The 22021-nt window shown below is 34.5% G+C and overlaps 1 protein-coding gene and 1 non-coding gene across 2 annotated transcripts in view; one reads left to right on the top strand and one right to left on the bottom strand.

The window, feature by feature from the left end:
• The window catches only part of LOC136030899 (long-chain specific acyl-CoA dehydrogenase, mitochondrial-like), a 53951-nt gene that overhangs the window by 24115 nt on the left and 7815 nt on the right, over positions 1-22021 (bottom strand). Inside the window, exons 2-4 of the mRNA XM_065709992.1 lie at positions 11832-12002; positions 5221-5358; positions 500-664 (exon numbers count right to left, since the gene is read on the bottom strand). Coding sequence (XP_065566064.1) covers positions 500-664; positions 5221-5358; positions 11832-12002 — 474 coding nt within the window. The remainder of the gene's footprint in view (positions 1-499; positions 665-5220; positions 5359-11831; positions 12003-22021) is intronic.
• Trnat-agu (transfer RNA threonine (anticodon AGU)) lies at positions 15032-15105 on the top strand. Its single transcript has one exon. It is a non-coding gene; the product is annotated as a tRNA-Thr (tRNA).

The raw sequence follows: 22021 nt of genomic DNA, 5'->3' as shown, positions 1-22021 counted from the left end.
TTGCGTGCTTAAAATAGCACTTTCGCGGCACTCGCCTATCAGATTAAGCATAAATGTCCCAAAATTGAATCAATTATAGAATATGCGGGAGAGGGGTTAAATATAGAATATGCGGGAGAGCCACACTATTATATATTCGAGAAAGGGCTTTTTGTTCCAGATTAAGCTGCGATGTAACAAAACTAGCATAAGCAATTCTAAGTTTGCATTATACGTTCTGAAGCAAAAGCTGTCATGTATTCTTAATGGAAGACCCAATCGGGAGACCTAAATATGTTAGTAAAGTGGTGGGTACCACCTCACTATCAACTAGACAGACACTACCTAAGTTTAAACAAATTTACTAAATTTAGACAGAACACTGGAAAATAAATTTTCTTATGTAAAAATGAATCCCTTTGAGGCTCCAGACCAATGTATATATCCCCCCCTCTCCCTCCCGGAAGCTAATAAGTAATGTCAATAAACTTATTCAGGCTAAATTTAGAGAAAAGCTTACCTCCCAGCTTCTGGCTCTGTCATTGCAATAGCACTGATTTTTTTCCCAGAAACAAGATCTGGAATAAGTCGCTCAATCTGTTCTTTTGACCCATATTTGTAAATATATGGCAGTACTATGTCTGAATGAAGGCTGAAAGCTGGTCCAGAAGAATTGACATAACTCCTTAAAAAATGAAGCAAAAATAAAAATTAGAAAAACACTAACTTGTTAATCGGAGATATTAATGCAGAGAATCACCGTTGGCTTTCCCTAACTAGTTTTTAACAAAAGCTATTAATTCTTATTAATAAGCTTAAGAGTTTTACCACCCGTTCGTAAGTTAAAAATACCTCATTTTTTCTAATTTTTTCGAATAATTCATGTATATAATAAATATAGAGGTAGGTACAGGCCGTATAACATTTCAGCTAAAAAAAGACATGGTACAATAGATAAAGGGAAAGCAGATCAAATAATCATGGTTGCAGCAATAGCTGCACCCTAGTAAAGAGCAAACCATGGCCCATAGTAACCAAAGGTTCGAAAATGCCTAGTGAGTAAAAAAAATTAGTGAGAAAAAATTACCATTTGTAGCTGATTCAGGAATGGTAACTATTATTTCGATCAATCTTAATAGTAAAATGTTATTTTGAAAACAAATTTACAGAAATTATGGAAAAGAGCCTGGAATTTCTCGAAAATGGAATCGGATAGAAACGAAAGTAAACAATTGGAATCACCATTGTTGAAAACCCTATAGAGAAGACTTGCAGCCCCCACCCCCAAACCTTGAGCAACAATAACATTGATGTGTCCTCTTTTTTTCTGCTTCTTCATCGCTAACAGGAGCATTGGAACACCATATAGAGCTGTTTAAGGGCTCATTTAAAAAGTTAATTTTTATTTATAATCGCTTTACATAAATTCGACTTGATAACGCCAACGTAAGTTTTTTTTCGTGATTTTCCTACTTTACAGCCCATAGAGCCTTTGTGGGATCTCTGATTGTGGTATTTTTTTTTTTTTTTTTTTTGAAAAATAAATGTATCTGTAAGTACCATATGGTACCCAATAAGTGTACTTTGGGTGTCACTTCTGCAATTGTAAGACTGGGAAGAATTAAAAGGGTACTACTATAATTTCCATGGTCGAAAACCCTATGCTTGAGGTTTAAAATCCTCACCCTTATACATCCCCTGCCAACCCCCTTAATATTTTTCATAAACCGTCTATTATCCAGTAGAACTAGCAGCATACTGCAGCACCAAAGAGAGCTAAAGAGCTAATTCTTATATCTACGTGTTTTTAAAAATTAGTCTCCATAATACCGTCACAAAGCGCCATGTGACACCAAAAGTGACAATTTATGGTACCACATCTGGAGCGTAAAGGCTAGGAAGCATGAAAAGGGTACTGTCTCCATAGCCAAAAACCTGAAGTCCGAGTTTTACAATCGTCCGTTCTTTATACTCTCTCTCCCATCCCCCTAGTAAGCGTGATAAATTGCGGGCTGACTAGCAAAAGTAGTAGGCTACTACATCATCGTAGAGAGATGTTTAACGGATCAACTTAGGGCTCTTGATAATATTTATGTGCTTTTTGTAAATTTGTCTTGATGTTTCTATAAAAAAAAGAAGCTTCATATCCCAACAAAAATAGCATTTTTTGGTGCAATATCTGGGATAGAAGTGCTAGGAAGCATAAAGAGGGAATCATACAAATCTATATGGTCGAAAACCAGTAACCAGAGGTTTACGAATTCTTTGTTTTTAGCGCTAACCCTATCACCCCCTTTAGGAGCCATACTAAAGAGCAAACCGCAGCCCATAGCAACCAAAAGTTCAAGAACGCTTTTTAAAAACAAAACTGTCTAGCGTTAAAAACCGCCGCTGAAGCTGATTCAGAAACGGTAGTTATTTTTCCGATTAACCTTAGTAGGAAATGTTTGTTACGAGAAGAAATATATGGGAATTTTGAAAAAGAGCCTAAAATCCCTCGAAAGCCTTCAACATTGAGAGCTGACGATTGTCTCTTCTTTTTTGTGTCTTCTTCTACGCAAATAAGCTGTAGCTTGCAATTATCAGATCTTGACATTTTTGCTCACTTCTGTTTTCTGTTTTTTGCCAAATATTTTGGGTTATCTAAAAATATGGAAGACCAAGAAGCAATAAATAATAGAGTATACGAAACCCTTACCCTTTTTTTCTACCCTTAAGCTGCAAAAAAAATTGCAGGAATTAAAAAGATATTAGCTTCGAATTTTCTGGCCGATATTAATGTCTAGTTGTTTTCGCAACGGTTTGATTTAGAAAAGTTTCATTTTTTTAAGAAAGAAAGAAAAAAAAGAAAAGAAAAGAAAGAGCTTTTCTGAAAAAAAATACAAGTGAAATTACTAATATCATTTGTGCAACAAGTTTATCTAAAAGGCAGAAGATGAAATCTAAATGAGCTCATTATGGGATAGAAACATTTGAATAAAACAAATTAACAATAGCTCTTGAAAAAAAAAAAAAAAAACGCAGAGATCCTTATCATTGAAAATTTAAATAAGTCTTTTATTTTCTGCAGTCTATTTAAGGACTTTTCTGCCTCTAATCATGTTCTTTTGTAAAGCGCCAATTTTTCAGAATTCTTCAAAGAGTCAGTTTATATTAACCAATGTTGAAAAAAACTACGAAGCAATAATTTTTATTCATTTTGAGTTTCATCTTCGCTCTTTACTTGCATCGTAAAATTTATTTTTATTAACTAATATCCCTAAGGCTAGAAGCACCATAGTAAGATTAACTTTCTAATCTGGTGTAAATTTTATAAATTAAATTAATAATATCAACTACAGCATAAATTTAGGCCAATCTAATTGAATAGTATCAAAACAAGAACCATTGTCAACTCCTTTTAAATAGTAGAAAATGATTGTCAAGATTTTTCCTAAAAACATTAACAGCAAAGGAGCAAAGAACGATTAAAAGGATTAAAAATGTGGCAGTAAAATATGTGGCAGTAATACATATGTGGCAGTAAAATATAAATATTTGGCAGTTAAATAATGTGGCAGTAAAATATAAAATGTGGCAGTAAAAATATTAAAACAAAAGAAATAAGAAGATCCGAAAACGCCAAAGGACTGGCTGCTTTATAGATATTACAACAAACATTTACTCGAATGAGGATGTTCTGCTACGTATTACTCCATAGAAGTTGATTGGGCAAACAACCAAAACCTATACAATCCTCATAGAACAGCCAAGGACAGGCGAGGTCTTATTTTGTATTACCAATGTTTCTTCTCCTTGGCGAAGCTTACAAACTAAAAGCCTAAGGCTATGTGACAATCTGGTGTAAAAACTAGATTTCACTTATATTAGAAAGTTTGTCTTTCTATTTGAGCAGCATTAAAACAGTAAGCTGTTTTCATATCCATTTAAATATTATAAAATGATCGTTTTAATTATACATTAATTGCTATGTTTTGTAAATTAATACTATAAAGAGAGAAAAAAGGAAAGAAAATGAACAAGAAAATCTAACGGTAGAATGATAAAAAGAAATATTGAGCAAAAAAGACTTGAAAAAGGGAACTTGGTTTTCTTTTTTGACACTGCAACAAACATGCACTTGGACGAAGGTGTACCCCACAGCCTATATAGACAACAGTTGCACAAACATTTTTCACAAGCAACACATAGCTATCGTCGCGACAATAATTGGTGCTGCGTCAAAACCAGTTGCAACACCAGTTGCACAAACATTTTTCAGAAGCAACACATAGCTATCGTCGCGACAATAATTGGTGCTGCGTCAAAACCAGTTGCAACAACAGTTGCACAAACATTTTTCACAAGCAACACATAGCTATCGTCGCGACAATAATTGGTGCTGCGTCAAAACCAGTTGCAACAACAGTTGCACAAATATTTTTCAGAAGCAACACATAGCTATCGTCGCGACAATAATTGGTGCTGCGTCAAAACCAGTTGCAACAACAGTTGCACAAATATTTTTCAGAAGCAACACATAGCTATCGTCGCGACAATAATTGGTGCTGCGTCAAAACCAGTTGCAACAACAGTTGCACAAATATTTTTCAGAAGCAACACATAGCTATCGTCGCGACAATAATTGGTGCTGCGTCAAAACCAGTTGCAACAACAGTTGCACAAATATTTTTCAGAAGCAACACATAGCTATCGTCGCGACAATAATTGGTGCTGCGTCAAAACCAGTTGCAACAACAGTTGCACAAATATTTTTCAGAAGCAACACATAGCTATCGTCGCGACAATAATTGGTGCTGCGTCAAAACCAGATACTCTCGCAGTTGGAATAGCCTATTAAAACAGAAAATTTTCTGTTTTCACTCCCGGAATAGAGCCAAGATCTGTCCGCGCTGATTGGCTGTGGGAGCGCTGGAGGTTAACTAGTCTAAAGATGTGGGTTGAAATCCTTCTATGGGCAAGATACGACTCTGCGCAATACTGTGTCTATATAGGCTGTGGTGTACCCCTACATGACTATCCAAGGACAAGGACAAGCAGTCCAAAACCAACACAGTATCCTCAGAAGAGCCTAGGGTGGGTCAGGTCGTAGTCAATGTTAAACAAGTGTCATAGTAATGACACTATGTTATTAAGTAGGGCTGTCGGAAGGATACTATCGGCTTGCTTGGGTTACGATGCAACAAATATCTTAACCATGTATATCGTTATAATAGGGGATATCAATTCCTCATAACTTACTGTTCTTCCATACAGATAGCAGCATGTAAATAGCTTCCGCCGATGCCACCAACTTCTGCAGGAGTGGCAACTCCTAAAATTCCGTATTCACCGGCTGCAAGCCATGTGTCTCTGTCTGAATAGCCAGTCTTTTCCCAGCTAGAATAAAAAATAAATTAGAATAAACAACAATCAATATCAATATGAAAAACTATGGAAAAAAAATTTGAGTCGAGTCTATTTATGGTCAACTTAAGTCGACAGCTCGCTAGGACACGTTTTTCGGATGTAGGATGACAAATTGCCAAAGATTGTCCTTTCAGTCAACCATCAACGGTCAACCAAAAAGCAGGTCTTCCCCAAATCGGATGTTAAGAGGCTATGAGATAGGATTTTAAATAATTTGGAACTTCTTGGGAGGGTGGAAAGAGGTAAACTTTGAATAGATTGTGTGGATAATGGACGTGGGCAGCTCTGTTGACCAAAGAGCAAAGACACATCCTCTGGATAAAGTATTTGAACAGCGCGAAGTTAATTACTACTTGATAATATGCAGAATATTTGCAGCTAATACATTTTGCAAAAAGCCTCACTATATGAAATGACTGGTTATTAGCAGTCAAAGTCAATACATAAAATGAAGGATATGAACACTGGTCAGCAGCATTTCTCGTAAATATAAAACAACTAGTCTTTAAGGAAAAGTGGTACCAGATACAACTTTTGGGGGATTCCCCCCTGTGTTGGCTATTGTATCCATGGTTACACCATTGTTTGCAAAGCTCTTTAAAGACGAGTTTCTGAAATTTGCTTTCTGAAGGTTCTGAAAAGTTTCAATAGGATAATTGTCTATCATAACCTTTCCACTTCCTTCAGATTTTGTATAGATTTTTTTTTAAGCACGTTGGGTAATTTGAACTAGATTTCAATAATAAATTTCAGTAATAAAAAGTTCAGATAGTTGCCCGACAGCAACTTTTTATGGACGGTTAAACAATTAAGCTAAAAATATTCCCAGCGCTCACAATTTCTGTGGAGGTTTTCTTTAATCTCTTTTCTTTTTTCAGAAATTTTGGCATTCCAGAAAGAAAGAAAAACTTACAAAAGCTATATGCAAAAAGTACTTGGTACTGCAATAAATCTCACAATCTTTGAATTTGGCTTAAGAAAAAACGTCCTGAACTACGAAACTTCTCTTTCCAGCTTTAAAACAGATAAATTTGGTAAAAAAAATATAAATAGCTTATTCTAAAAACTGTGGATAATAGAAAATCTCTGAAAACAGAAGTGAAATCGGAATAAAAAAAAAGTCGATAAAAATCACCCACTAATCCTTATGTAAAGAAATAATACACTTAACTACGCCAACCAGCTAAACTATTAAACGAGAGGTAAAAATTGCATAACCAAATCGAAAAGTATGACTACTACTAGTAGTACAACTAGTAGTAGTAGTAATAAAACTTTTAGCAGTATAGTAAAAGCAGTACTACTACTAAAAGTAAAAAACTGCTACTACTGGCAGCTTATGGCACCTCCAAGCCACTTGAGGCAAACAAAGCTACGCAAAATCCTCTATTACCCTACTCTCATCCAAAGCTTCATTCTATACTACTTTCCATAAAGTTCCTACTGCCTTTAAATCTTTTCTTATGATCTCTTCTCGCATCATTCAAGCACGTACTGATTTTCGTTTAGCCACAGCAAAAAACACAATCATTCGGAATTATCATTAGCAACTGAAACGTCAAACATTATCGGCACCGAGTTGGGCTGAACAGCTTGTACCTCGTCTAAAGTACAAGTCCTTCTTCATCAGAAACATTTACCCTATCCATTTCACTCTTTCTCGTTATAGCCCTAAAGAACAGGACCAAGCCAGATTTTTTTTCCAAATTTAGCTATTGATACAAAAGTGATTCTTGACGCACATTTTTTAGATTCTAATTTCATACATATGCATAGCCAATACAGCTTAAATGTATTAGATATAAGTCAAATAATAGGATATTGAAGTTAGATTCAAGTTTATTAGTGTTAGATATTCAAGTAAACACAGGTTGAAAAATACAAAGTAAATAAACACAATTGCAAAAAGTACAGGTTAAGACAAGATTTTACTTCCCATCCATTTTGACTATTTGTCAGTTACACAGGAAACACCCTGTACCTTGGCTATTCTTATTTTTACATGTTCATAATATCCACCCTCCTTACTAGTAATGCTACCTATGTAAACAGATCTATCCACTGGGTCACTAAATTTACGTCATCTTTTATCCTCATTTATTCCTGATCGTCTAGGTCCCAGCAGTTTAGACTTCTTGGTTTAGGTTATTTGATGAAGAAAATAATTTTGTTTCAAAATCACTGTAATTTTTCATATTGTCGCTTGTCTATCTCCTTCCCTGGGAGGAAAACCAGAATCTGTTTTTCTACATAACAATATATTCGTGGCTTATTAAAATTGACGGTTTCTATTTAAGAATGGACAAACACATATAGAAAAACATGGCTAAAAAAGCTTTGTAAGGTCAGTTTGACATTCCAAAAGATTAAAAAGATACCATTAGTCCGTTTTGTATTTCTGACAATCATGAAGAAAGTTATTTTTCATATTTGTTCATAATTATTATAGCAACAATAATAATACAGAAATGTTACTTAGTCATCTTGGGAGCCACTTTTTTTGGAATTTTCATACTTGTTCTAAATTATTATAACAACAAAAATAATACAGAAACATTACTTAGCCATCTTGAGAACCATTTTTTTTTTTTTAATTTTCGTATTTGTTCCTAACTATTATACAAACAACAATAATAGAGAAATATTACTTAGCCATCTTGGAAGCCGCTTTTTTTAGAATTTTCATAATTGTTCTAAATTATTATAACAACAACAATAATACACAAATATCACTTAGCCATCTTGGAAGCCGTTTTTTGGAATTTTCATACTTGTTCTAAATTATTATAGCAACAATAATAATACAGAAATATTACTTAGCCATCTTGGGAGCCACTTTCTCGGAATTTTCATATATGTTCATAATTATTATAGCAACAACAATAATAGAGAAATATTACTTGGCCATCTTGGGATCCACTTTTTTTTGGAATTTTCATATTTGTTCATAATTATTCTAGCAACAACAATAACACAGAGGTATTACTTAACCATCTTGGGAGCCGCTTTTTTTGGAATTTTTATACTTGTTCTAAATTATTAAACAACAACAATAATATATAAATATTAGCTAGCCATCTTGAGAGCCGGTTTTTGGGAATTTTCATAGTTGTTTACAATTATTATAGCAACAACAATAATATATCAATATTACTTAGTCAACTTGGGAGCCACTTTTTTTCAATTTTCATATTTGTTCATAATTGTTATAGCAACAGCAATAAGTATATATTTCTGTATTATTGTTGTTGTTATAATAATTTAGAACAAGTATGAAAATTCCAAAAAAGCAGCTTCCAAGATGGCTAATTAATATTTCTGTATTATTGTTGTTGCTATAATAGTTATGAACAAATATGGAAATTTAAAAAAAATGGCTCCCAAGATGGCTAAGTAATGTTTCTGTATTATTGCTATAGCAATACAATACCTCATAATAATTGAAATACATCAATATTACTTAGCCATCTTGGGAGCCACTTTTTTTGGAATTTTCATATTTGTTCATAATTATTATAGCAACAAAAATAATACAGAAATATTACTTAGCCATCTTGGGAGCCACTTTTTTGGAATTTTCATATTTGTTCATAATTATTACACTACTACTATTACTAATAACTCACTGCAGCACCAAGCCGCCTGAGGCCAACACAGCTACGCACGCTCCTTCTCCAACCTAATCTATTTAGAGCCTCCCTCTTTACACCCTCCCACGAAGTTCCCATTTCCTTTAAATCTTTATTTATGACATCCTCCCAACCCAGACAAGGACGACCTGTTTTCCGTGTAGCCCCAGACGGTTGGCGAAAAAGGACAATCTTCGGTAATCTGCCATCCTTTATCCGTAGAACGTGGCCTAGCCATCTCAACCTTTCTTTCATTATAGCCCTAGAAAGCGGGATTGAACCAAATTTTCGTACAACCTACTGTTTGAAATACGGTCAGTCAGCCGGGTACCCAGAACAATCCGTAGGCAATTTCTCTGGAAAAAATCTAGTAAATTTTCATCTGCTTTTCGGAGTGCCCATGCTTCAGAGCCATATTTGACCACTGCCATCACTGTAGCTTCCAATATTCTAATCTTGGTTTGCAGACTTATCTTTCTATTCTTCCAAACTTTTTTCAACTGTGAAAAAACACCCTGAGCCTTAGCTATTCTACTTTTAACATCTTCACTGCTCCCACCATCTTTACTAATAATACTACCAAGGTAACTGAAGCTCCCAACCTGATGAATCTTTTCGTTACCTAATGTAACCTGTTCATCTTCACTTATTCCTAGCCTTAGTGACTTAGTCTTCTTAATATTAATTTTCAAGCCTATTTTAGCACCCTGAACTGGCAAAACCCCTAAAAATTCATTCATTTTGCTCACACTTTCATCTAACATGCTTAAATCATCAGCATGATCTAAGTCCAGGAGCGTTCTTCCTCCCCATTTGATTCCATGGTCTCCAATTACCTTTCCTGTGCTCCTTAAGACGAAGTCCATCAAAATAATCCATATAAAGGGGGATAGAACACAGCCCTACTAATAATACAGAAATATTACTGGGAGTACTTTTTTTTGTAATTTTCATATTTGTTCATAATTATTATAGCAACAACAATAATACAGAAATGTTACTTAGCCATCTAGGGAGCCACTTTTTTGGAATTTTCATATTTGTTCATAATTATTATAGCAACAATAATAATACAGAAATATTACTTAACCATCTTGGGAGTACTTTTTTTGGAATTTTCATATTTGTTCATAATTATTATAACAACAATACAGAAATATTACTGGTGTACTTTTTTTTAGAATTTTCATATTTGTTCATAATTATTATAGCAACAACAATATTACAGAAATGTTACTTAGCCATCTAGGGAGCCACTTTTTTGGAATTTTCATATTTGTTCATAATTATTATAGCAACAATAATAATACAGAAATATTACTTAACCATCTTGGGAGCCACTTTTTTGGAATTTTCATATTTGTTCATAATTATTATAACAACAATACAGAAATATTACTGGTGTACTTTTTTTTGGAATTTTCATATTTGTTCATAATTATTATAGCAACAACAATAATACAGAAATATTACTTAGTCATCTTGGGAGCCACTTTTTTAGGAATTTTCATATTTTTTCATAATTACTATAACAACAACAATAATACAGAAATACTACTTAGCCATATTGGAAGCCACTTGTTTTGGAATTTTCATATTTGTTCATAATTTTTATAGCAACAACAATAATACAGAAATATTACTTAGTCATCTTGGGAGCCACTTTTTTAAGAATTTTCATATTTTTCATAATTACTATAGCAACGACAATAATACAGAAATATTACTTAGTCATCTTGGGAGCCACTTTTTTAAGAATTTTCATATTTTTCATAATTACTATAGCAACGACAATAATACAGAAATATTACGTAGCCATCTTGGGAACCGCTTTTTATAATTTTCATATTTGTTCCTAATTATTACAGCAACAACAATAATTCAGAAATATTACTTAACCATCTTGGGAGCCACTTTTTTGGAATTTTAATATTTGTTCATAATTATTATAGCAACAATAATAATACAGAAATATTACTGGGAGTACTTTTTTTTGGAATTTTCATATTTGTTCATAATTATTATAGCAACAAAAATAATACAGAAATGTTACTTAGCCATCTTGGGAGCCACTTTTTTGGAATTTTCATATTTGTTCAAAATTATTATAGCAACGACAATAATACAGAAATATTACTTAGTCATCTTGGGAGCCACTTTTTTAGGAATTTTCATATTTTTTTATAATTACTATAGCAACAACAATAATACATAAATATTACCTAGCCATCTTGGAAGCCACTTGTTTTGGAATTTTCATATTTGTTCATAGTTATTAAAGCAACAACAATAATACAGAAATATTACGTAGCCATCTTGGGAACCACTTTTTTAGAATTTTCATATTTTTCAAAATTATTATAGCAACATCAATATTACAGAAATATTACTTAGCCATCTTGGGAGCCACTTTTTTAGAATTTTCATATTTAATCTTAATTATTATAGCAACAATAATAATACAGAAATATTACTTAACCATCTTGGGAGTACTTTATTTTGGAATTGTCATATTTTGTTCATAATTATTATAGCAACAGCAATAATACAGAAATGTTACTTAGCCATCTTGGGAGACACTTTTTGGGAATTTTCACATTTGTTCAAAATTATTATAGCAACAACAATAATACAGAAATATTACTTAGTCATCTTGGGAGCCACTTTTTTAGGAATTTTCATATTTGTTCATATTTATTGTAGCAACAACAATAATACAGAAATATTACTTAGCCATCTTGGGAGCAACTTTTTTTTGGAATTTTCATATTGTTCATAATTATTATAGCAACAACAATAATGCAAAAACATTACTCAGCCATCTTGGGAGCAACTTCTTTTTGGAAGAACTTCCGAGCCGTTTCACGGAATGCATCGTGTTCCGTGTCAAATATCTCTCTCGAACCTATGTCCATCAGACTTTGCATTTGAGACGGGGCAGGACGGAGCTTCTTTCCCTCATTTGCTGACGCATGATGACACAACCTAAAATAACAGAACGTTATTGCACAGCTATTTTGACACAAACTTCCTTTTTTAGCATATTTAGGAAAACCCAAAAACCTTGGAATATTAGAAACCCTAAACTTTTCAGTTTCAGTGATAATCATGCGTCATTTCTTCGAGGGGTGAATTTACCTTTCCAATGTGCAACATAGATTATTATAGGCTACTTCATTGCAAACAATTTCTATCACTGACAGCCAATGAAATCAATTCTCTTGGAAAGAGAATGGTTCTCATTGGGTGTCAGTGACGAAAATCAATTGCAATAAGCTTCATTGAACGCGGGGCTTATATTATAACCTTAGACTTTATGAGAATTCCAATTCGGGGAAATTTCTGCCCACAGGGAATCTAAATAATGTCAGTTTCCAAACATATTGTGGAGTCTAGCAATCCATGATCTTTGAAAAAATTTAACTAAGATTAATAGGCAAAGTATTCGGACAGTTTGAAGTTAGAAAACAATTCTTACTTCATAATATGTAGAATTATGTACCTAACACATTTTGCATGCAGACCCGCTATACTTTACCAACACTCCCCCACCCCCGCCCTCCTAATGTGCAAATATATTTTTCTGATTAGAATAATTCTCTCAATGGTGAAACAAGGGCATTCTGAGAGGATGTGATCAATTGTTTCATCAATATTTACGCAACTATAAAAAGGGCATGACTTGCTATCTGTAAGATGATATAATGCTTGACGAGACCTGGTCATTGCATGCCCAGTTCTCAGACGTAAGATAGAGTTTGCAATTTTCCTATTTGGAGGGATAAGGTGATGTGGGATACAATGCCCTGCAAAAGACAAAACATATATATTAGTAGCTGCAATACGGGTTTTATTAAGGGTATTACAAGGGTATTACGGGTATTGCAATACGGGTTCTAAAGAGAATTTGCAGCAGAGGTTATTAACTTTGAGGATTCAGTGAGAGCAACCTTCCAAGTAATTGGGTGGTGAATAGCCTGTTTTGCAACACTGTCATCAATTCTTTTTACCTTAATCATTATGCGAGAAGGAGTCCAGATCATGTTCAGTTGAAGAGCCTGAGATGACGTTATTTTCTGAACCTTTTCCTGTAGATAAACAATGATTGGAATAAACTTTCCTTGTCTCTTTTTATCAGATCAGAAAGAACACTTTTAGAATCAGAGGAGATAACAAAAGCACCTGATCCAGCTTCCAGCACAGTATCCAGAGCTTTTTGGAGAGCAAGGCATTCACCATGGAAAATAGAAGTTCCATCTGAAACTCTAATCCCAACTGATGGACCATTCCATTCAGAAAAAGTGCCTATGGTCCTTTCCATCTTTTGAGAATGGTCCATCAGTAAATATCTTTTTCCAATTATAAAATTATGCCATTTTAGCTAATGTTAGTTGAAGAAGGATTAGTCTGTTCATCTTATTCTTAGGGCAATCCATGCCAAGGATATTTATATCTATGTCATTATCTATGTTATTAGAAGGATTGGAGGAAATCTGAGTCTGGCAAGAAAAGATAAGATTTTCAGGAACATCCAATACCTAATCTAATCTAATACTACAACTGATGCTAACAATTCACTGCAACACCCAGCCATCTGAGGCCAACAGAGCTGCGCCTACTCCTCCTCAACACCATACTGCTCAAAGCTTCACACTTTGCCTCCTTCCCTCTTGTTTTGACTTCCTTTAAGTCTTTTCTTGTGACCCAATTGGGGGCCCTATATATGGTTTGGGCCACAAAGGATGGCTAAAAAGCATAATCTTGGGCACGTTCTGCGGATGAAGGTTGACAGGTTGCCAAAAATTGTCTTTTTCGGTCAACCGTCTAGGGCTAAACGGTTGAGGTGATAGGATGTCGAAAGGAAAGATTTAAAGAGAGAGTCCGTCGATTTTTGAATTAAAATGGAATAGTTGTGGGCATCAAGTCATGGCTATTTGTAGAAAGAAAGACAAGACAAATAGACCAATTAAGGGTGTAAAGAGGAAGGCTTTGAATAGATTAGGATAGAGGAAGAGCGTGTGTAGCTGTGTTCGCCTCATACGACTTGGTGCTGTGGTGAGTTGTTAGTAGTAGTAGTAGTATCACTTCATCCACCATCCTTGCTGATAACACTGTCCAGGTTATTGAAGCCTTAGTTACTCCTAGTCTCAACAACTTAGTCTTCTTAACATTATTAGTCAACCTAAGCCTATTCTTACACACTGAACTTCCATTCATTTCGCAAACTGTTTTATCAACGATACTCATACCCTCTGCATGACCTAAGTCTAGGTGAGTTTTATCTTCCCGTTTGATACCATATACCCCTTAAAATAATCCATATGAACAGGCTTAGGACATAGCCCTATCAACTTGTGATTCGATAACGAAACTATACAAGATGGGATTTATTTCTGAAAAACGACTATCACACGCCCACACTGGCCGAATTTGCACTTACATAGTCAATAAACACAAAATAAACAAGCAAATATAATAGGGCTGGTCAGGAAAACAATTGTCAAAATGTCAAAAAGGTTACCAAAAATGTCAAAAGAATCAAAACTTGTAGAATTGAAAGGTAATAAGCAAAATAAAAACGCATGAGGAGTCGCATGACTGAAAAATACAAAACATAATTTAGTTTTTAAAAAACTCACACAAAAGACTAAAAAAATTAAAATGAATACGAAGAATTGTAAGGTAAAAAAGAGAGGGGAGAGTCATTTATTTATTACATCAATAAATTTATGGGACAAAATTTTTTCAAAATATTTCAGTGAAAATTTTATTGGGGTAAAAAGAGTGGATTCTTGTTGAAGTAGAACGAGGGAGGCAAGCTAGAAGCGGGAACAACTACTTACGTCACTTCCTACCTTAACCGTGGCTATACAATTTCATATTATATTTCTTTTCCTCATCTTATTTCTACCCTTTATTAAGCCTTGACCGTCCTAATGATACACAGACAAAAGTATACAGAACAAGTTAGTGCCAAATTCCACTAAAAGCTTTTATCTCATTTATACCATCAAGGCGCCATGGCTTAGTTGGTTAAAGCGCCTGCCTAGTAAGCAGGAGATCATGGGTTCGAATCCCATTGGTGCCTTTTTTTCATTTCAAAGAAAGTAACCAACCCAAAAATTACATTTTGTAATTGCTTTTAAGAATAAATGAGAATTTTCAACAACGAAAGTTTTTCAACAAAAGTAAACTGACATAAAAACTAAAACAAGAGAATATATTGGCCTATATAAGCGTTCAAACTTCAACAAATAGAAATTGCAAAATTGCTACAAACAAAAGTCAATCCCAAAGCAAAGAGATATTACAATGAATAAACTAAGAAAACAAAATATAAATTAAACAGGATCAAACCGTCTAGAAAGAGGATTTCCCCGCTAAATCGGTCACTTTTGGGTCCCCCAGACCTGGAAGATGTTTTCAATTAGAAACTTTGCATCTTATTTTTTTTTTTTTTTTTTTTTTTTTTTTTCTTTATCTATCCAACAAGACATGGAAATCTATATAGGGAGAAAGCAAAAATGAAAAAAAATTCAACAATATAGGCGAATAATAAAAAATGCAGAATATCAAATCATTCATAATAATAGGCAGTAAGTGAAGAGATCCCCTAGTTAACATAAACAGAAGCCCTGAAAAAAAATTACAGTATTTCATACACAAAAGCATTCATTTTTTTATGGTTAATTTTCGTATTGTGGATTTACAGTCAAAATATACTAGCATAAGAAAATTTTCACATTTTTAGGATTAAAGAGGGACGCCCACAGAAATATGTACAATCTTTGACGAAATGACAGTATAAGTTTTGACATATCTGAGAGCCCTAGTGCATAGGCTCTGAGCCCCTACAAAAACCCAAGCCATCTACAAAAATATGAAATTTCCCATTTTTTTCAGAAAGGGTTAGCCAAGGGTGAATTTTCATTTATTGTTTTTGTTCTTTTTTTCGGAATTGGTGATATTGAACAAATGGTGGTAGAATTTTGTGTTAGGGCTCACTGAAACGGAAGTTCATTTCAGTGTCTTTTTAAGCATCAAAAGCTATCATGCCTCAGGAAAGTGCTAATTCCTGCTATTTTGTTTAATAAAAACAATTTTAACGTGAAAATTGTCAAAATGCTATCGACATTTGTCTCTCAATACATTCATATTACATATATATATATATATATATATATATATATATATATATATATATATATATCTACTACTACTACTAACTACTGCTACTAACAACTCACCACAGCACCAAGCTGCCAGATGCTAACACAGCTACACCACTACTCCTCCATCACAATCTATTCAAAGCCTCCCTATTTACACCCTCCAAGGAAGTTCCCTTTCGTTTAAATCTTTCTTATGACATCCTCCTACCCTGGACGAGGACGACCTGCTTTCCGTTTAGCCCTAGACGGTTGGCTGAAAAGAACAATCTTTGGCCATCTGTCATCCTTCATCCACAGAACATGCCCTAGAAATCTCAACAATGGAACAGTCCATAGGCAATTTCTCTGGAAAATTTCTAGTAAATCTTCATCTGCTTTTAGGAGCGCCCATATTTCAGAACCATATTTGACCAAGGTCCTCACTGTACCTTCCAATATTCTAATCTTGGTTTGCAGACTCATCTTCCTATTCTTCCAAACTTTTTCTAACTGTGAAAAAACTCCCTGAGCCTTGGCTATTCTATTTTTAACATCTTCACTGCTCCCACCATCTTTACTAATAATACTACCAAGGTAAGTGAAGCTGTCTGCCTCATCAATCTTTTTGTTACCCAATGTCATCTTTTCATCTTCACTTGTTTCTAGCCTTAGTGACTTAGTCTTCTTAACACTAATTTTTAAGCCTAGTCTTGTACCCTCAACTTGCAAAACCTCTAAAAGCTCACTCATTTTGCTCAAACTTTTATCCAGGATGCTTAAATCATCAGCATAATCTAAATCCAGGAAATTTTTTCCTTCCCATTTGATTCTGTGATCTCCAACTGCCTTTCCTGTGCTCCTGAATACAAAGTCCATCAAAATGATCTATATAAAGGGGGATGGAACACAACCCTGATTAACTCCTGATTTAATACAAAACCAACTGCTAACCTCATTTCCCAACTTAGCCACAGCAGTGTTATTCTCGTACATAGCACTAATCACTTTAATGTATTTTTCTTGTATACCATACATGGATAACGCCTTTGCTAAAGCTCTTCTATCAACAGAATCAAATGCATGCTCATAATCTATAAAACTGAGGACCATAGGTGTTTGACAACTAAGATACTTCTCAATTATTAACCTAACAGTGAAAATTTGGCTGACACATCCTCTACCTTTTCTAAAATCTCATTCTTCGTCTCTTAAGGCCGTGATTAAGTGAACTGATGGAACTCGAAAATCCCATGTTAAATTGAAAATTTATATTTAAAAAGTACTCAAGTATTCATTGGCGGAAGATGCCGCTTTTAATATCAGGCCATAGCTTCTTGAAGATGCTATAAAATGTTTGAAAGGATTTTGCTCTATTTCCTCTAATTGCTTAGAAATTTTAGAAAATGTCTAGGTCTTTTTCACAAGTGTACTCGATAAAGGATATTGCTTTTAGAACAAAATCGGTACTATCATGAGCAGAAGACAATAACCTGTAAGATGATTGGAACCATTTTTCGATTTATTTTCCTGTTTTCTAACAGTCCCTTAGAATGTTTTCAGCTACCAGAAATTTTTACAAGTCGGTTGCCAGAAAGAATCTTTTCAGATCGCCGATAATACCCCCTAGAGACCAAAATGACAAGCTGATATAATCAGCTGCTTGTTAATAGAGTGTGAAATTTTCATAAATTATTTCAATGCAATGAAGAAACCTAGAAATGAGAAATAGTCAGGAGCCTTCAGTAAAGTTGTGCACACAAAGCCGAAATCATGGGGGAAATTAAATCAAAGCGAGATATACATCTTAAAAGTGTTACCAGACATAGACAGCGCCTTTGTAAAAAGCATTTGGAGCTTGGTAGATGTAAATATCCAAAATACCTAATAATGCGGCATGCTGAAGAACTAGACAAGTCAAGAGATTTAGGTGAAGCGACAAACCTTGAGGCGGAGCAGAACCCCGTAGCTTCTTCCCCGTTGCCCTACCGGATCGTGACTGGTGGTAGAAACTTGGATTGCGACGAATTGAAGGATTGCCGACGGATTTTTGATCCTGTATTTTTCGTGCGCGATCTTAGAGACTTAAGTTTGGAAGCACAGGTGAGGAGGAAGCAACCCGTAAAAATCATACAACCTTAACGAAATTTACGCCACCAGATTCAGCGTAACAGAGAATCCTACTGTAGTTTCAAGCTCCTATTTACAATTAAACAAAAAAAACAAGTTTGTTTAAGTAAAAGTAAGGAGCGACGTTAAAACGATCAGAAATTACTCCGTATATGAAAGGGGCTTTTTCTCTTCAACGCCCCGCTCTTTACGCTAAAGTTTTTTACTGTTTTAAAATGTAGAGTTAAGAGAAAGAGTCAAACTTTAGCGTAAAGAGCGGGGTGTTGATGAGGAAAAGCCCCTTTCATACACGGAGTAATTTCTGTTCGTTTTAAGTTTTAATGTCGCTCCTTACTTTAATTTAAAAAAAACTTGGTTTTTTTTTGTTTAATTTCTGGACGTCTTTGAATTAATGCATGGTTTGATCTTGGCTCTCCACATATAAATAATTAAAACGAAATTTGCATATTAATTTTTTGGGGCTAAATGGCTTTTTCACAGTTTTAATCGGAAGATTTTGAGAGAAAAGGAGCGAGGGAGGAGGCCTAGTTGCCCTCCTATTTTTTAAAAATAGGAGGCAACTCACTTAAAAAGGCAACTATAACTTATAATTTTTACGAATGTTTTCATAAGTAAAAAATATACGTAACTTGCGAATTAAATTACGTAGCGAACTTCAATATTCGTATGTTTTTATTGCGTATATGAGGGGGCTCACCCCTCGTCGATACCTCGCTCTTGATATTAAAGCTTAAATTTTGTCCCAATTCCTTAAGAATGACCCCTGAATCACAAAGGCCGTAGAATAAATAGTTAAAGTTACTAAAAATGCTTTAGCGTAAAGAGCGAGGTATTACGAGGAGGTAGACCCCTCATATGCGTAATAATTTCTGTTTGTTTTAAGTTTAATGCTGCTTCTCACTTTCAGTAGAAAAAAACTTGTCATGTTTGTTTTTTCATTGTTTCTTCTAATAATGCTAGAAAATCCTGCGCCCCCTCCATTGAAAGTCTCTTCCCCCATGGAAAAATCCTCCCCGGTAACCCTCCCCCCTCAAATATCCCTCCAAAACCAAAAAAATCCCCCTGAAAACGTCTGTACACTTCTTAGTAACCACTACTATATGTACACACAGGTCAAAGATTGTAACTTGCAGCCCCTCCCACGGGGACTGCGGAGGAGTAAGTTGTCCACAAAGACATAGTTATTGGGTTTTTTGACTATGGTGAATAAAATGGCTATCTAAGAATTTTGATTCGGTGACTTTGGGGAAAAATGACCATGAAATTGCCCTCCAATTTTTTGGTCACTTAAAAAGGGTACTAAAACTTATCATTTCCGTTAGAATGAGCCCTTTCACGACATTATAGGACCACTGAGTCGATACGATCACCCCTGGGAAAAAAAACAAATAAACACGCATCCGTGATTTGTCTTCTGGCAAAAAATGCGAAATTCCACATTTTTATAGATTGGGGCTTGAAACTTTTACAACAAGGTTCTATGATACGCTGAATCTAATGGTGTGAATTTCGTTAAGATCGTATGACTTTTAGGGGGTGTTTCCACCTATTTTCTAAAATGAGGCAAATTTTTTCAGGCTCGTAACTTTTGATGGATAAGACTAATCCTAATGAAACTTATATATTTAAAATCAGCATTAAAATGCCGTTCTTTTGATATAACTATTGCTATCAAAATTCCATTTTTTTAGAGTTTTGGTTACTATTGAGTCTGGTCGCTCCTTACTACAGTTCGTTACCACGAACTGTTTAAAAATGTGGAATTTTGTATTTTTTGTCAGAAGGCAGATCACGGATGTGTGTTTATTTGTTGTTGTTTTTTTTCAGGGGTGATCGTATCGACCCAGTGGTCCTAGAATGTTGCGAGTTGCTTCATTCTAACGGAAATGAAAAGTTCTAGTGCCCTGTGGAAGTGACCAAAAAATCGGAGTGCACCTAGGCCCCCGTCGCACGCTGATTTTTTTTTTCCCAAAGTCACTGGATCAAAATTTTGAGATAGCCATTTTATTCAGCGTAGTCGAAAATCCTTACAACTATGCCTTTTGGGACGACCTACTCCCCCACAGTCCCCATGGGAGGGGCTAAAAGTTACTAACACTGACCAGTGCTTACATAGAGCCTAGTAATGGTTATTGGGAAGTGTACAGACGTTTTCTGGGGCGTTTTCATTTGGTTGGGGGCAGGGGTTGAGAAGAGGGGGATATGTTGGGGGAACTTCTCATGGAGGAATTTGTCATGGGGGAAGAATATTTCCATGAAGGGAGCGCAGGATTTTCTAACATTATTTAAAAAAAAACACTGAAAAAATAAATCTGACGAAGTTTTTCAACTGAAAGGAACAGAATATTCCTGTTATTATTTTCCTGCAAATATTAATTCCTGTAAATATTCCATAATAATTTCTGTTAAAAGGAACAGAAATTATTACGCATATGAGGGGCTCACCTCCTCCTAATACCTCGCTCTTTACGCTAAAGTAATTTTAGAAATTTCAACTATTTATTCTACGGCTTTTGTTATTCAGGGGTCATTCTTAAGAAATTGGGACAAAATTTAAGCTTTAGCATGAAGACTGAGGTACTGACGAGGGGTTGAACCCCCTCATATATGTAATAAAAATATGAGAATACAGAAGTTTCTTTACGTAAGCTAATTTGTAAGTTGCGTATATCTTTAACTAATAAAATTTATTTTTACTAATAATCTTACTAATAAAAACATTCATAAAAAATTAAAAGTTCTAGTTGCCTTTTCAAGTAACCAAAAAATCGAAGGGCAACTAGACCTCCATCCCCGCTTCTTTTTTTTCCTCAAAATCATTCGATCAAAACTATGAGAAAACCATTTAGCCAAAAAAAAAAATAAATAGGCAAATTTCTTTTTAGATATTCATCTGCGGAGAGCATAAATCAAAACATGCATTGATTCAAAAACGTTCAGAAATTAAATTAAATAAAAACAAGTGTATTTTAACTTAAAGTAAGGAGTGACATTAAAACATAAAACGAACAGAAATTACTTCAAAAATGAAAGGGGCTGCTTCCTCATCAACGCCCCGCTCACTCTTAACTCTATTTTTAAAACAGTAAAAAACTTTAGCGTACAGACGTTTTCTGGGGCATTTTCATTTGGTTGGGGGCAGGGGTTGAAAAGAGGGGGATATGTTGGGGGAATTTCTCATGGAGGAATTTGTCATGGGGGAAGAATATTTCCATGAAGGGAGCGCAGGATTTTCTAGCATTATTTAAAAAAAAACACTGAAAAAATAAATCTGACGAAGTTTTTCAACTGAAAGGAACAGAATATTCCTGTTATTATTTTCCTGCAAATATTAATTCCTGTAAATATTCCATAATAATTTCTGTTAAAAGGAACAGAAATTATTACGCATATGAGGGGCTTACCTCCTCCTAATACCTCGCTCTTTACGCTAAAGTAATTTTAGAAATTTCAACTATTTATTCTACGGCCTTTGTTATTCAGGGGTCATTCTTAAGAAATTGGGACAAAATTTAAGCTTTAGCGTGAAGAGTGAGGTACTGACGAGGGGTTGAACCCCCTCATATATGTAATAAAAATATGAGAATACAGAAGTTTCTTTGCGTAAGCTAATTTGTAAGTTGCGTATATCTTTAACTAATAAAATTTATTTTTACTAATAATCTTACTAATAAAAACATTCATAAAAAATTAAAAGTTCTAGTTGCCTTTTCAAGTAACCAAAAA

The sequence above is a fragment of the Artemia franciscana genome, chromosome 9, assembly GCF_032884065.1.
Source record: "Artemia franciscana chromosome 9, ASM3288406v1, whole genome shotgun sequence".
In the NCBI taxonomy this organism is placed as follows: domain Eukaryota; kingdom Metazoa; phylum Arthropoda; class Branchiopoda; order Anostraca; family Artemiidae; genus Artemia; species Artemia franciscana.
This window is presented reverse-complemented; position numbering and strand designations above follow the sequence as displayed.